Below are 12,121 nucleotides of genomic sequence, written 5' to 3'. Positions count from 1 at the left end.
TACTAATAGAATAAATAATAGATAGCCCATTTTAACTGGATCCAACTAAAAATATCTTACAATTTTTAAATAAAAATTCCACAAATTTAACTACTTTTTACTTTGCTTCAATTTTTTGACATAAAGTTAATTCCCAAAAATTAGAAAAAATTCATGAATATTCATCTAAACTAATATACTAATTTATAAAATTATCGATAACCCTAAATTACATAAGAAAGTTTAGTGTTTAGTGTGTGCTGCTACTGTCACACTTTAGTTATTTGATAAAATACTAGTTAGAGTTGAAATTATAGCCATTACAAAGAAAAAAAATAGTTTAAAAAAAATTAACCGTTATAAATAAAATATAGATAAATAGGATATAGAGAGTGAGATTTAATTCGTCGGTAAAATATTTAGGATAAAATGAATGTTTTTATAGTTGTAAAATCTTGCAACGAAACCGTTCCCACCGTACAACTCCATCGCAATCCTGGCGCACAAACCTGCCCAACAGAACCAATCTGCGCAGGTCAGACGGCCAGCGTTAGCCGACGAGCCGTCAGGGCGCAAGAGATAAACCCGGCGCCGCAGAGGATCTACCAACCCATCCCACCACGACTTCAAAACCCCTCTCCTCTCCTCCGCTCCGCTCGAGATTGCAGCGGCGAGGCGACGAGAGACAACTCCCCCGTAAAAACAAAAGCGGATAAGAGAGGGAGAGGTCGATTTGGAGAGGGAGGAGGAGTACAAGGAGCGGCGGCGAGTCGAGAAGCGTCGCCGGTGACCATGGCGACCGCTGACCGGGCCCGGAGCTTCATGAAGGACGTGAAGCGCATCATCATCAAGGTGATTCACGAATCATCCGGTTGCCGCCGCGGGTTGGCCTGATAGATCTAACTCCTTTGTGGATTCGTGCGCGTTTTGCGCGGTGCTGTTTGCATTGTGCTGTTCATGTTCTGCTGCATTATTCAATCGTGTTTTTTTTTTTGGATCGTAGCGCGAATAATTTTCAGAGTAGCCGTGCTTGATTTGGGTTCTCTTCGTCTGGACGAGTGGTGAGGCAGGAGGGTTTTGTTTGGGTTTTAGATTTGTCTTTTATCACTTGGACTTGAGGTGATGTGGGTGGTTGATGGCGAAGTTCCCAAATCCCAATACGTATCGCCATGTTCGTTGACTCCTCTGTGTTGTGTTTAGGAGTCGCAATCTGTGTGGTTTGTGACGATTTCTATCAGATGAGAAATACGTAGAGAAGTCATCATATCCGAACGCTGTCGCCAGTTTGTGGATGCTTTTCATATGTAATAATACACCCTGTTGGAATCCTCTGTATTTTTCTCCTTTTTTGTGGGGAATTTTGGGAGCTGGATTAGCCTATGAATTGAACGGGCAAAAGGAAGGAAACATGGTGGTCTAAAAAAAAGGAAGGAAACATGGTGGTCTAAAAAAAAGGAAGGAAACATGGTGGTCTAAAAAAAGGAAGGAAACGTGGTTTTTTTTGAGCTAAGCATTTGTAGAAGGCAAGCACTCGTGTGCAGTCTCACCACAAAGTTGGCAACTTTTGGGAAGTACCAATTGGTCTGAGGAATCAGTCTGGATCTCCATATTTGGGTTCTTTGCAACTGATGCCTGTCTTGCATGGCAGGTGGGCACTGCAGTTGTCACTAGACATGATGGGAGAATTGCTTTGGGCAGGCTTGGGGCTCTGTGCGAGCAGGTAACAATTATAACCTGAACTTTCGTAAGGTTACTAAGCAGTGTTAAGTCAGTTTGCATATGCTTAGAGAAACATGTGGGTATGCAGGTGAAGGAACTGAACGCTCAAGGATATGAGGTGATTATGGTCACCTCGGGTGCTGTTGGCGTGGGGAGACAGAGGCTCAAGTACCGGAAGCTTGTTAATAGCAGCTTCGCTGATCTGCAAAAGCCACAGATGGAGCTGGATGGAAAGGCTTGTGCAGCCGTTGGTCAGAGTGGCCTAATGGCTCTTTATGATATGTTATTTACCCAAGTGTGTTCGTTAGCCTGGCATTGAAATGTATTGAAAAAAATCGGTACCTTGTCCATCTGTTTCTAATGCCAAACTTCTTGTGATGCAGCTGGATGTGTCCTCATCTCAACTTCTTGTGACTGACAGTGATTTCAAAAATTCAGACTTCCGGGAAAGGCTCTGTGAAACTGTTGAGTCACTGTTAGATCTTAAAGTTATACCAGTATTTAATGAAAATGATGCCGTCAGCACGAGAAAGGCTCCATATGAGGTGCGTGTTGTGTCATGCAGTACCTTTTATGGACCATAGTCTTTCTGTGTGACACTTCTTTATAAGTGTGATATTGTGCTAGTACTTATGCACTTGATGTTCACCAACAATTTTTTTGCAGGATTCATCTGGTATATTTTGGGATAATGACAGTTTAGCAGGTCTGCTGGCGATAGAACTCAAAGCTGATCTCCTTGTTCTACTCAGTGATGTCGATGGGCTCTACAATGGTCCACCAAGTGACCCTCAATCAAATATCATACATACCTACATTAAAGAGAAGCATCACAATGAAATTACTTTTGGGGACAAGTCGCGTGTGGGTAGAGGAGGTATGACAGCTAAAGTGCAGGCTGCTATTGTGGCTTCAACTAGTGGCACGCCTGTTGTTATTACAAGGTAAGGAAATCATTTGCCTCTCTTAGCAAAAGAATTACAACTGTCCATCATTGCTCATTTATATACTCCCATAGATCTATAGTATCAAATTTCCTTGTCATATGCAACTAGTAATACAGAAAACATCTGGTAGGAACTGATTCGGTTCAATACGGTTATGCTTTCAGATTTATTAGTAATGTTAAAAGGTTTCGCCTTAATGAAGTAGTCTTAGGCAGTTAGGCCTACAATTTGACTCATGTGTCCTGAATTGGTGTGAACTGTGAAGTCCAATAGTCAAAAAGAAGGATATGCTTTTCAGACATGCCATGCACTCACAAGTTATGCTGAATCTTTGCTTTGATGTTCAATGCTTCAGTACGTGGCAATTTTTTTTCTTTTGAATTAAGGAAACTTGATTGTGCTTTTTTGTTTGATACCTGTGTTGGAGCTCAAACCCAAATAGTAATCTTGTGATAGTAAATTTCATTTGTCACCTTGATAGAATCAGCAGTTAAGTCCATATGTTGCAGCTATGTTTATCTCTTCCATGAATGGTTAAGATGTTAACTTTGTTACTATCCTTGAAGTGGATTTGCATCTCAGAGCATTGTTAATGTTCTCCGTGGAGAGAAAATTGGTACACTCTTTCATAAGGATGCAAGTTTGTGGGAACCATCCAAAGATGTTACTGCTCGTGAGATGGCTGTTGCTGCAAGAGAATGTTCAAGGCGTCTGCAGGTATTTTATCCCAAAATAAGATACAAACTACTTTTAACCCACTATTTTTGCTGCATTGTTTATACTAATTCTATGGACATCTGAAACAGAATTTGTCATCAGATGAGCGCAAGAAAATATTGCTTGACGTTGCAGATGCTTTAGAGGCAAGTGAGGTTTTAATTAGAACTGAGAATGAAGCTGATGTAGCTGCAGCACAAGATGCTGGATATGAGAAGTCTTTGGTTGCTAGGTTGACCATGAAACCAGGAAAGGTAGGCCCTGTACATATTTTAGCATATGTTAATAACTGCAATTGGACTGGGATTTCATGTTCCTTATGAACTACTTTGATTTTTTTTGTATATGTGGCACATTTTTTCCTTTCTCGATACTGTTTGTCATCTGATTCCGCTTGTATTTCATCACTGTTTAGATAGCAAGCCTCGCAAAATCAATCCGCACTCTTGCAAATATGGAAGACCCCATTAACCAGATACTCAAAAGAATGGAGGTGAGCACTTATAGAACACTACGCTTTTAAACTCTCTTACAAATGAATTTTCCATTTTTTTAAATTATAGATATTACTTCTATAAGTATTTTAACCAAAAGAGTACCTTTTCAGGTTGCTGAAAATTTAGTTCTCGAGAAAACATCTTGCCCTTTGGGTGTGCTCTTGATTGTTTTCGAGTCTCGGCCTGATGCCTTGGTCCAGGTATTTTTTTTATGATAATTTACAAAGGCAGTATATTAAGACACTAGCTTTAAGCTTGGATGTCATTCTGTAGATTGCATCTTTAGCAATTCGAAGTGGCAATGGTCTTCTCCTTAAAGGTGGAAAAGAAGCTATGAGATCAAACGCAATATTGCATAAGGTATTTTCTTACTATTAACATTATATGTTTTTAACATGGGTGTCCATAAAGATATTACTTTGTTGTCTTTTAGGTTATAATTGGTGCCATTCCTGACAATGTTGGTGAAAAACTTATTGGCCTTGTTACAAGTAGAGATGAAATTGCTGATTTGCTAAAGGTGAGCATGCAAAAGGGTTACAAAAATAATGTCTCTACCTATATGCCTAAACTCATAATACGCTGTACAGCTTGATGATGTCATTGATCTTGTCATTCCAAGAGGCAGCAATAAGCTGGTTTCTCAAATCAAGGCGTCAACAAAGATTCCTGTTCTTGGCCATGCAGGTAAGTTATCTTTCAACATTGTTTTTTGTTTCCAACGGTTCACTGCAATTTTAAATGTTGCCTGTTGCTTGATTTGCATTTTTTTTTCTTCTGCAGATGGTGTCTGTCATGTATACATCGACAAATCAGCTGACATGGATATGGCAAAACAGATTGTGATAGATTCCAAGATTGATTACCCAGCAGCCTGCAATGCAATGGTATTTGTCTAATTTGGTACAGTGTATATTGTTGCATTTCTCTGTCAGCTTCAAGTGTAAGTAAGTTCATGGTGCTTCGTTCATTCAAAAGAACCAAGCAAATAACCTTCATTCACGTAGACAACTTTAGAGTCATTGTCCCTCCATTTTTTTAATTTTTATTTTATTTTTAAAAAATCAGTTTTTGGCAAATTATCATATATGCACATACAATCTTTAGTTCATTAAACTTTGTATTTCAAAGTTTTTAACTTTGTATATTACTAAAAATTTTCGTACTGCAATGTTGATTCCCTGTAACTCACCCTTTTCTTTGCAAGAACATCTTGGTAGTTCTTATGATATTTTCAGCATAACTCCTGTGATGTTGTTACTTTTCAAACATCTGGAGACCATTACATATATTTCAAATAAGTAACAAACTTTGGCTTTATTTTCTGCAGGAGACATTACTTGTTCATAAATATCTTATGAAGGCTCCAGGTCTTGATGACATACTGCTAACACTCAAAACAGAAGGTTTGACTTCTACCCGCGCTGAACCTGTGTACTATAATGGCTCCTCATTGCTTCATACACCTAGTGTGTAGCCTAAATAAGGAGAGAATAATTGCTATTTTGGCATTGTTGTTCTGCATTGTGTTGTGATTGCGCTGAGCCTGTAGGCTCCTTGTTGCTTCATATGCCTCATGTCTATCCTAAATATGGATAGAATAATAGCTACTTTGGCATTGTTATGCATTGTGTTGTGATGTGGAATCAAGCTAGGGGTACTGAAGAATCTTTTCCAATTGTCGTAATATACTTCTGTTAAGATTGTGCGAAAACGAACTCGTCATTTACGATCTAGTTAGTACATTAAAAACGAGTGTATTTGGGGGGGAAACACTGCAATGCCTGAAGCAGCACAAGTAATATATGCAACTCTTTAGATGTTAGTGTTGTTGTTAGTAAATGTTTCAATATCTTGTACGGAAAATGCTTTACATTTTGGATGCATCATGTTGTATAGAGCCCTGGTAACCTTTACATTCCACTTAAGGCATATGAAGGCTTGTCCAATATCTACATTCATGCAATGATCCAGAAAAAATGCTGTATTGCAGGAGTTCATGTTTATGGTGGGCCTATTGCGCATGAAGTACTGGGCCTTCCAAATGCAGCTTCATTTCATCACGAGTATAGCTCTATGGCCTGCACAGTTGAGTTTGTTGATGATGTACATGCAGCAATTGATCACATACATCGTTATGGAAGGTACCTAAAAGTTGTTCTGTGGTCGTTCTCCCTCTTAAATTATTGAACCCCAGGAAACTGATATTCATCGTAACTTTTTTTTGTCTGCTTTCTCTTCTCTTTTCAGTGCACATACAGATTGCATTGTCACTACAGATGATAAAGTAGCACAAACTTTTCTGCGTCAAGTTGATAGGTATTTTTCACATCAGCACCCCCCTTTTGCTCTTATGCAATTAGTGATAACAGATACTTTATTTTTGCTATTGTTGTGTAAAAAGTTCTTTGTTCACGTATTCAATGACTGTTACATAACTAACAAGTGCTATATTTTACTTCTATAATTACAACAGTGCTGCTGTATTCCATAATGCTAGTACACGGTTCTCTGATGGGGCTCGTTTTGGACTGGGTGCTGAGGTACTTCCAATTTTTTTTAATGCATTTTTAGTGATAGTTTTCCATCTTTTGATCCATTGGGAATATCTCGAGTAGGATGGCATAAGTTGCTCTGTATGCTGTCTTGGTGATTATAACCATTTTTTTCTTTTGTCTTTGAACAATTTCGAATTTCTTGAATAGGTTGGCATAAGTACAGGGCGCATACATGCCCGCGGACCTGTCGGTGTTGAAGGTCTCTTAACGACAAGATGGTATGTGGGCTTATTCATACAATCACTGTCCTTAAATTATTCTTCTGTTCCATGATCCCCTATTGCCTACTAATAACTCTGCAACCGTGTATGTTGGCTTCACTTTTACATTCTGTTATTGGAGACTATTATCGAAGGTGCAAAAGAGAGAGATATATTGTGATTAGTTTAGGAAGTTCTGTTTAAAATGCAGACTTGTGCCTAGTGTATTGACTGGTGGAAGGCTGCTACATTGTATTGGTGGGATGATTTCAACGAAAAATTCCCAACCCGACTTGTTGGTTCCCCTTATTAGTCAATTGCTGATAGGAGACTATCTAGCTTGGTTCGGAGAGCACTTGTTGGGTTTACATCTTTTCACTTCACAAGGCGCTCCACATTGTTTGTTTTTAAAAGAGAGGTTCCTACATTTGATCTTTAATTGACCTAGGAATTGTTCCCGGGCTGAAAGCTCAGCATACTAAATTGTGACAATTCCTGGCTTTTGGACAGTAAAGGCCTAGAACTTAGCGTTGAAAAGTTTAGTTAATGTATGTTATTGTGATCAGTCAGTTCTAGAATAAGTGAAGAATGTAAAAAATGTGTGCAATTGAATAGCTGGATTTTCGAAATTATTGTCTTGTACGTGGTAGGGGCCTGGGGGGTTGCAGACAGAAAAATACGACCGATCAAAATGGCTAGTAGAGGGTAATAATCATCTTTAAAAAATACGATTTGTTGTGTTCGGTTTGTAATCCCAACTCGCCCATCCTTGTCTATTTGTTGGTGCCATTTTGTAGACTGTTTAGTGGATTTTTCATTGAGGGATTGCACTGATAATTCTAGACCTATGTATACTAAATGATCTATTAAAAACATCGAATGTGGCATTCCATTTTCATCCTAGCTATGGTCCAGAATCAAGAACACGTGGCTTGTCATTTTAACTCTATTAACATAGCATGTTTCGGTCGCATTGCAATTCTTGGGAAAACTACAGCAAGAAACCACCATCATTAATACCTCAGGTTATGTACGGTCAACGGAGGACTCTAGTCAATTATCATACATCTAAAAGTTAGCCTTTCAATCAAACAAGCAGCTTCATGTATAGTAAAAGAGCTGTGCCTCGAAACTAAAATTGTCCTGTTGGTACATGATCCCTCTGCCTTTTTCTATTACAAGTAATGTATTAAGATTTTGCTGATATTTTGGATGATCAAATTTAATCTGTAGGATCTTACGAGGGAGTGGGCAAGTGGTGAATTGTGACAAGGACGTTGCATACACCCATAAGATTCTTCCTTTGCAATGAGGCAAGCAATGCATTTACTTTGCTTCTGAACCTGTGTATTCATTCTTAAGATTTTTGTATCTGTAACGTTTACCTATTCATTTGCCTGGAACTATTCAAATTTAATCAACTGAAGTATCTATTTGCAAGTTTGGTTAATTTAGGATGTTGTATAAAGTTCTGTTACGTATTGTTAAATGGTAGAGGGGGTAAAAGTGAACTCGTCTTAAGCAACTATGCAGGTTATTGCTTTTTGGCTTGATTAGGATTCTGTATTTATCCTGTGACTTTTGGTAGTTTCATCAGACAAGGAGCAAAGGACGGTGAATCTTTTCAAGATTTGAGGACGGTGAATCCATTGATTGCGTTGTTCCATTATTGTGTAGAAACAATCTTATTGCGGCGTCTTGGTAGGTCATTTTGTATGAGCTTGGAGGCCCCACTTTCCCAATGTTACAATAAAGTAAAGCAGTGCTGAGAGTAAGAGCACTGATGTACCGAAACAATGTGTTGATTGAAACCAGTGATTCAGCAGTATCTGCCCCTGCAAGGCACAACCTCTTGTTCCAAAGTTCATGCAATTCAGCTATTGTACACTCTACTTTGATGACAGTATCTTTATGAACACCTAGATTGATAGTATACAAATGTAAAAATAGTATGTATAGGTGCCTCTGAAAATGTTTACATAACATTATAATTTATTAGGATTCGCAAAGATATCGCAATAGAAATTGTTTCAAGGTTTTCTTTGGAAGAAATACAGAAGTTGTGTTGAAAAACCATGATATTCAAGCAACGCTTATTTCTGAGTAGAGGTAGTATGCTAAGGTTGTTGCCATTGCAACCCCATATTCTGATTTAATTATATCACCTCCCTACTTCAACATTGAGCCTCGTGTACTATTCCTTCTCATATGCTCTATTCAAAATATTGAACTTCTATTACTCTAAAAATCAATAAAATTTTTATATGTGGTCCATAATCCATGTGTAACCTATCTAATTGTATTCACCTAAACAACCGATGTAGAATTTAAATTAAAATTCATCAAAGAATGCTACTTTTATAACTTGTAATAATTGTTAGGGTCTTAAATAAATTCTGAAAAATATGGAAAAATTTACTAATATTTTTATAATGTGATGGATTAATTTCTAAAATTATTTCTAGCTCTAGATTATATGGTGAAAAAGTGAGTTCCTTTATAATACTCTATTTATATACATTTTTATCATTTTATGTGATATTATTTTTTAAATTTAATTTGAATTCAAACGTATACAAAATTTAGCCATTGAAAATATAATCATTACAAATATTTTTTATTTATAAAATACTAATAAAAATATAGGTGAGTGAGCGAGATTTAAGAATAAAATATAGATGAGTGAAATTTAAAGCGAGATTTAAGAAATCGGTTGAAACATATGGAAAAATAGAGAGGATATCTTTTGAAAAGAATATCTGTATGGAGAAATAGGAAGCGAAATTTAGAAAGTCAGTTGAAGACGCCCTTACATAGACTTCTCCAATCGGCAATGATCACCTGAATTTTAGTATTTCCAGTCACTCTTGATCATTATCCACGACACAAGCATAAAAACTGCTACACAATCAGCACCTGAAGTTTTTCTTCAGGCATGCTTTGGTCAATCTTCTAAACCAACAAGCAAGATCAATACATTCTATTACATCATCGACCAATAAAGCCATGATCATCTAATTACGCGACCGGCGGCCAGTGCACGGGGTCCTTGGACGTGTCGAGGGACGTCGGCGGTATCCACTGCCAGAACGCAGCCGGCGGCGGGTAGCTGGCGTACGGGACGTACTTGCCAGTCTGAGCAAACGCCGCCGGGTGGAACGACGGTGCCACAGTGGCTGCGCTGGGGTGTGGAACGAACGGCACCGGAGCAGCTGCTGCGCTGACGCCCTTGAGCATCTGCTCCAGCCTCTCCCTCTCGGCCTTCAATCTCGTCTTCTCGTCTCGCAGCTCGGATTTCTCAGCCTGCAGTCACATTGAACATTTTCATCTCTAAATTTTCTTCTTCAGACAAACGGTATCCAGGTGAGTCAGTTGGGTGCAGGATGTGGTTGGCTATTACCTTGAGGCTCTTGATGGATTCCTGGAGTGATTCATTTGATATCCGGAGCTTCTGAGCCTCGGCACGCAGCTGGCCCAGAAGACGAGCAGCATCGCTTAGAATGGCGACTTTGTCAGCCTTTGGTGGGTTCCCGGGTTCCAAAATGGCACAGAGCTCGTTGAACCTGGAGTAGCACATCAAAGGAGTTGATTCAAGATGATCATATTAAGTGTTACATGTGCTGAACATGTCTATGTTGAAGCATTGGTAGATGATATTAGCCACCGAAAGTCTGAACTCTGAAACATACCTTTCGTTCAGCCTGTCTCGCCTGAGCTTTTCCCGGCAAGCCTTGGTGCCGGGTGGCGCGCTGGACTCTGGCCGGGATCTGCTACGAGGGGAGGAAGCCGTCAAATTATGCTCATGGATTCCAGGTCAATAGAATTGGTCCTAACGTTTGTGATGCTCCTTGTATCAGTGATGTGGACAGTTTCCACTTTCCAGGAACACTGTGCTAATTCTGATCTTTGACCGTACGCTGAAATCGGCCGTAATCGAAGAAAAAATCGACAAGGCACACCAAAGTGGATTCTAACTAGAGAAAGATGTTGTCAATTAATTTCTTATATGTGTCTCCAAGTAATCCTGCATCTTTATTAGTACTTTTTTGAGTGTCATGTGAGGACTGACCTTTCTGAACTACGGCTTGTTCTACCTTTCTTCTCAACCAAATCGGAGAATAGCTAATTATGTACTAAATAGTTAATATGCCGGCCGGATAACTCAAGCCGAAGCACGATGATACTAGTAGCAAGCAAGCAATCCCCAACAAAGCATGTTTATGTCGCAACGACCCTTAACATGCAAATCAGCAAACAAGCCTAACTGCAGGTTGAGGATTAATTGGAAGAAAGAAGATAAAGAAGATTGCCTTTTCTTGGAGCCGGAGTTGTCCTGGACGCCGTCCTCCTTCCTGGGCGCATCGAACCCCAGTATCACACTGCACACCATCCACACAACCAATCAACCACCACCAAACAAGAAGCCAACAACCAATCCATCAAGAAACCAACCGACCATCAAAGACTTGAACCGACGAAGAAGAAGAAGCTCACCTGGAGACGGCCGGGTCGTCTACCATGTACATGAACTCCGCTCCCTGGATCTCCTCCTCCATGAGACCGTAGTCCAGCAGCCACCCGCCGTCCTGCCCCCCGCAGCTCATCGCCATCAACTAGCCCGGAGAAGCAGAAGATCTTTCGGAGGGGGCCGCGGGGCGGACACACGAGCCTTCTTCCTTGCCGTGTGGTGTTGGGGGGGGGGGGGGCGGGATCGCGTGTTGTGCTTGTGCGGGTGTGCCTGGCTCAGCCTCCCCACTGCCGTTGCCTACCCTTTTGGCGCGTGTAAGAATATGGTAGAGCTCCAATCCTTAGTTTCACATTAGGTAGTGTATTTATAGTTTAAGATAAAGTAGCTAAAGCCTTTATTTTTAGATTAAAATAAAAATAAAATAATTTACTTAAACATCCTCATTGTACTCATAGCTACAGCTTTACATGTTTATGAAACTAAGTAATACTTAGCTTTAAAATTTTTTAAACTAAATCTCTATCAAATAGATCTAAACAACACGCAACATGACGGCCTTCCGTCCCGGAGGGCGGCTTTTCGCGAATAAAATACGTGCCCCTGCGCTTGGGCGAATGCGAGCGTGTGGGCGTGGGCGTGGCTTGGTTGGCCGGGCGCGCGGGCGGATGGTTTCGACGGAATCGCTATTTTAATCGGGGGAGTCGGGTGCGGTGCGTGTCGAGTTGGTTCGCTTCGAAAATGGGATTTCGGTTGGTTTGGGCCAGCGTTTGAGGCGTGTGGAGCTAAGCCGGGTCGCGTGGCCGTCACCATGTCGCGCGGGCGACTTTGCTGGCACTCTGAACGATCTCTGTACCGTTTCATTCGTTTTTCGATTTTTGCATTCCAAATAGGTTCCTATCCAGCAAAACGAAAAAACCAAAAATCCACGGCCCATGCAGCTTTTCTTTTTTCTAGACTTCTTCGTCTTGCGTTGTTCTCGAGTTCTTCTAGGGTTGTTGAGGAGAATGCGAATAATACTTTTATAACCATCTTTCTA

At 40.1% G+C, this 12,121-nt stretch overlaps 2 protein-coding genes across 3 annotated transcripts; one reads left to right on the top strand and one right to left on the bottom strand.

Annotated features, from left to right (window-relative positions):
• The first annotated feature begins 490 nt into the window (after positions 1-490).
• LOC133929002 (delta-1-pyrroline-5-carboxylate synthase 1-like) lies at positions 491-8,463 on the top strand. 2 transcript variants are annotated; one of them, XM_062375572.1, is made up of 20 exons: positions 491-831; positions 1,628-1,699; positions 1,787-1,993; positions 2,082-2,243; positions 2,365-2,642; positions 3,212-3,362; positions 3,452-3,616; positions 3,778-3,855; positions 3,970-4,059; positions 4,133-4,219; positions 4,293-4,379; positions 4,450-4,546; positions 4,643-4,746; positions 5,190-5,265; positions 5,853-6,003; positions 6,110-6,178; positions 6,336-6,402; positions 6,565-6,635; positions 7,851-7,930; positions 8,206-8,463. In XM_062375572.1, the coding sequence occupies exons 1-19, from the start codon at positions 772-774 to the stop codon at positions 7,927-7,929; spliced, it is 2,151 nt and encodes a 716-aa protein (XP_062231556.1). In that variant the 5' UTR covers positions 491-771; the 3' UTR covers position 7,930; positions 8,206-8,463. The 2 variants fall into 2 exon arrangements, with proteins under 2 accessions (XP_062231556.1, XP_062231555.1); XM_062375571.1 differs by having other exon boundaries at positions 624-831; positions 8,215-8,463.
• Positions 8,464-9,431: 968 nt separating this feature from the next.
• Positions 9,432-11,344, bottom strand: LOC133929001 (transcription factor ILR3-like). The gene is made up of 5 exons (XM_062375570.1): positions 11,112-11,344; positions 10,928-10,996; positions 10,307-10,384; positions 10,018-10,180; positions 9,432-9,920 (listed from the first exon to the last, which is right to left on the bottom strand). Exons 1-5 carry the CDS (start codon positions 11,225-11,227, stop codon positions 9,636-9,638), a joined length of 711 nt encoding a protein of 236 aa, XP_062231554.1. The 5' UTR covers positions 11,228-11,344; the 3' UTR covers positions 9,432-9,635.
• Between the last annotated feature and the right edge of the window lie 777 nt (positions 11,345-12,121).

The sequence above is a fragment of the Phragmites australis genome, chromosome 9, assembly GCF_958298935.1.
Source record: "Phragmites australis chromosome 9, lpPhrAust1.1, whole genome shotgun sequence".
Taxonomy (NCBI): Eukaryota; Viridiplantae; Streptophyta; class Magnoliopsida; order Poales; family Poaceae; genus Phragmites; species Phragmites australis.
The sequence above is the reverse complement of the archived record's forward strand: the minus strand, read 5'-3'. Positions and strand labels throughout refer to the sequence as shown.

Coding starts and splice junctions, on each gene's coding strand:
- LOC133929002 (XM_062375572.1), top strand. CDS start 772: ATGGCGACCGCTGACCGGGCCCGGAGCTTCATGAAGGACGTGAAGCGC. Junction 3,856..3,969: donor AGATACTCAAAAGAATGGAG/GTGAGCACTTAT, acceptor GTACCTTTTCAG/GTTGCTGAAAATTTAGTTCT. Junction 6,179..6,335: donor TTTCTGCGTCAAGTTGATAG/GTATTTTTCACA, acceptor TAATTACAACAG/TGCTGCTGTATTCCATAATG.
- LOC133929001 (XM_062375570.1), bottom strand. CDS start 11,227: ATGGCGATGAGCTGCGGGGGGCAGGACGGCGGGTGGCTGCTGGACTAC. Junction 10,181..10,306: donor CGAGACAGGCTGAACGAAAG/GTATGTTTCAGA, acceptor GTGCTACTCCAG/GTTCAACGAGCTCTGTGCCA. Junction 9,921..10,017: donor AATCCATCAAGAGCCTCAAG/GTAATAGCCAAC, acceptor ATGTGACTGCAG/GCTGAGAAATCCGAGCTGCG.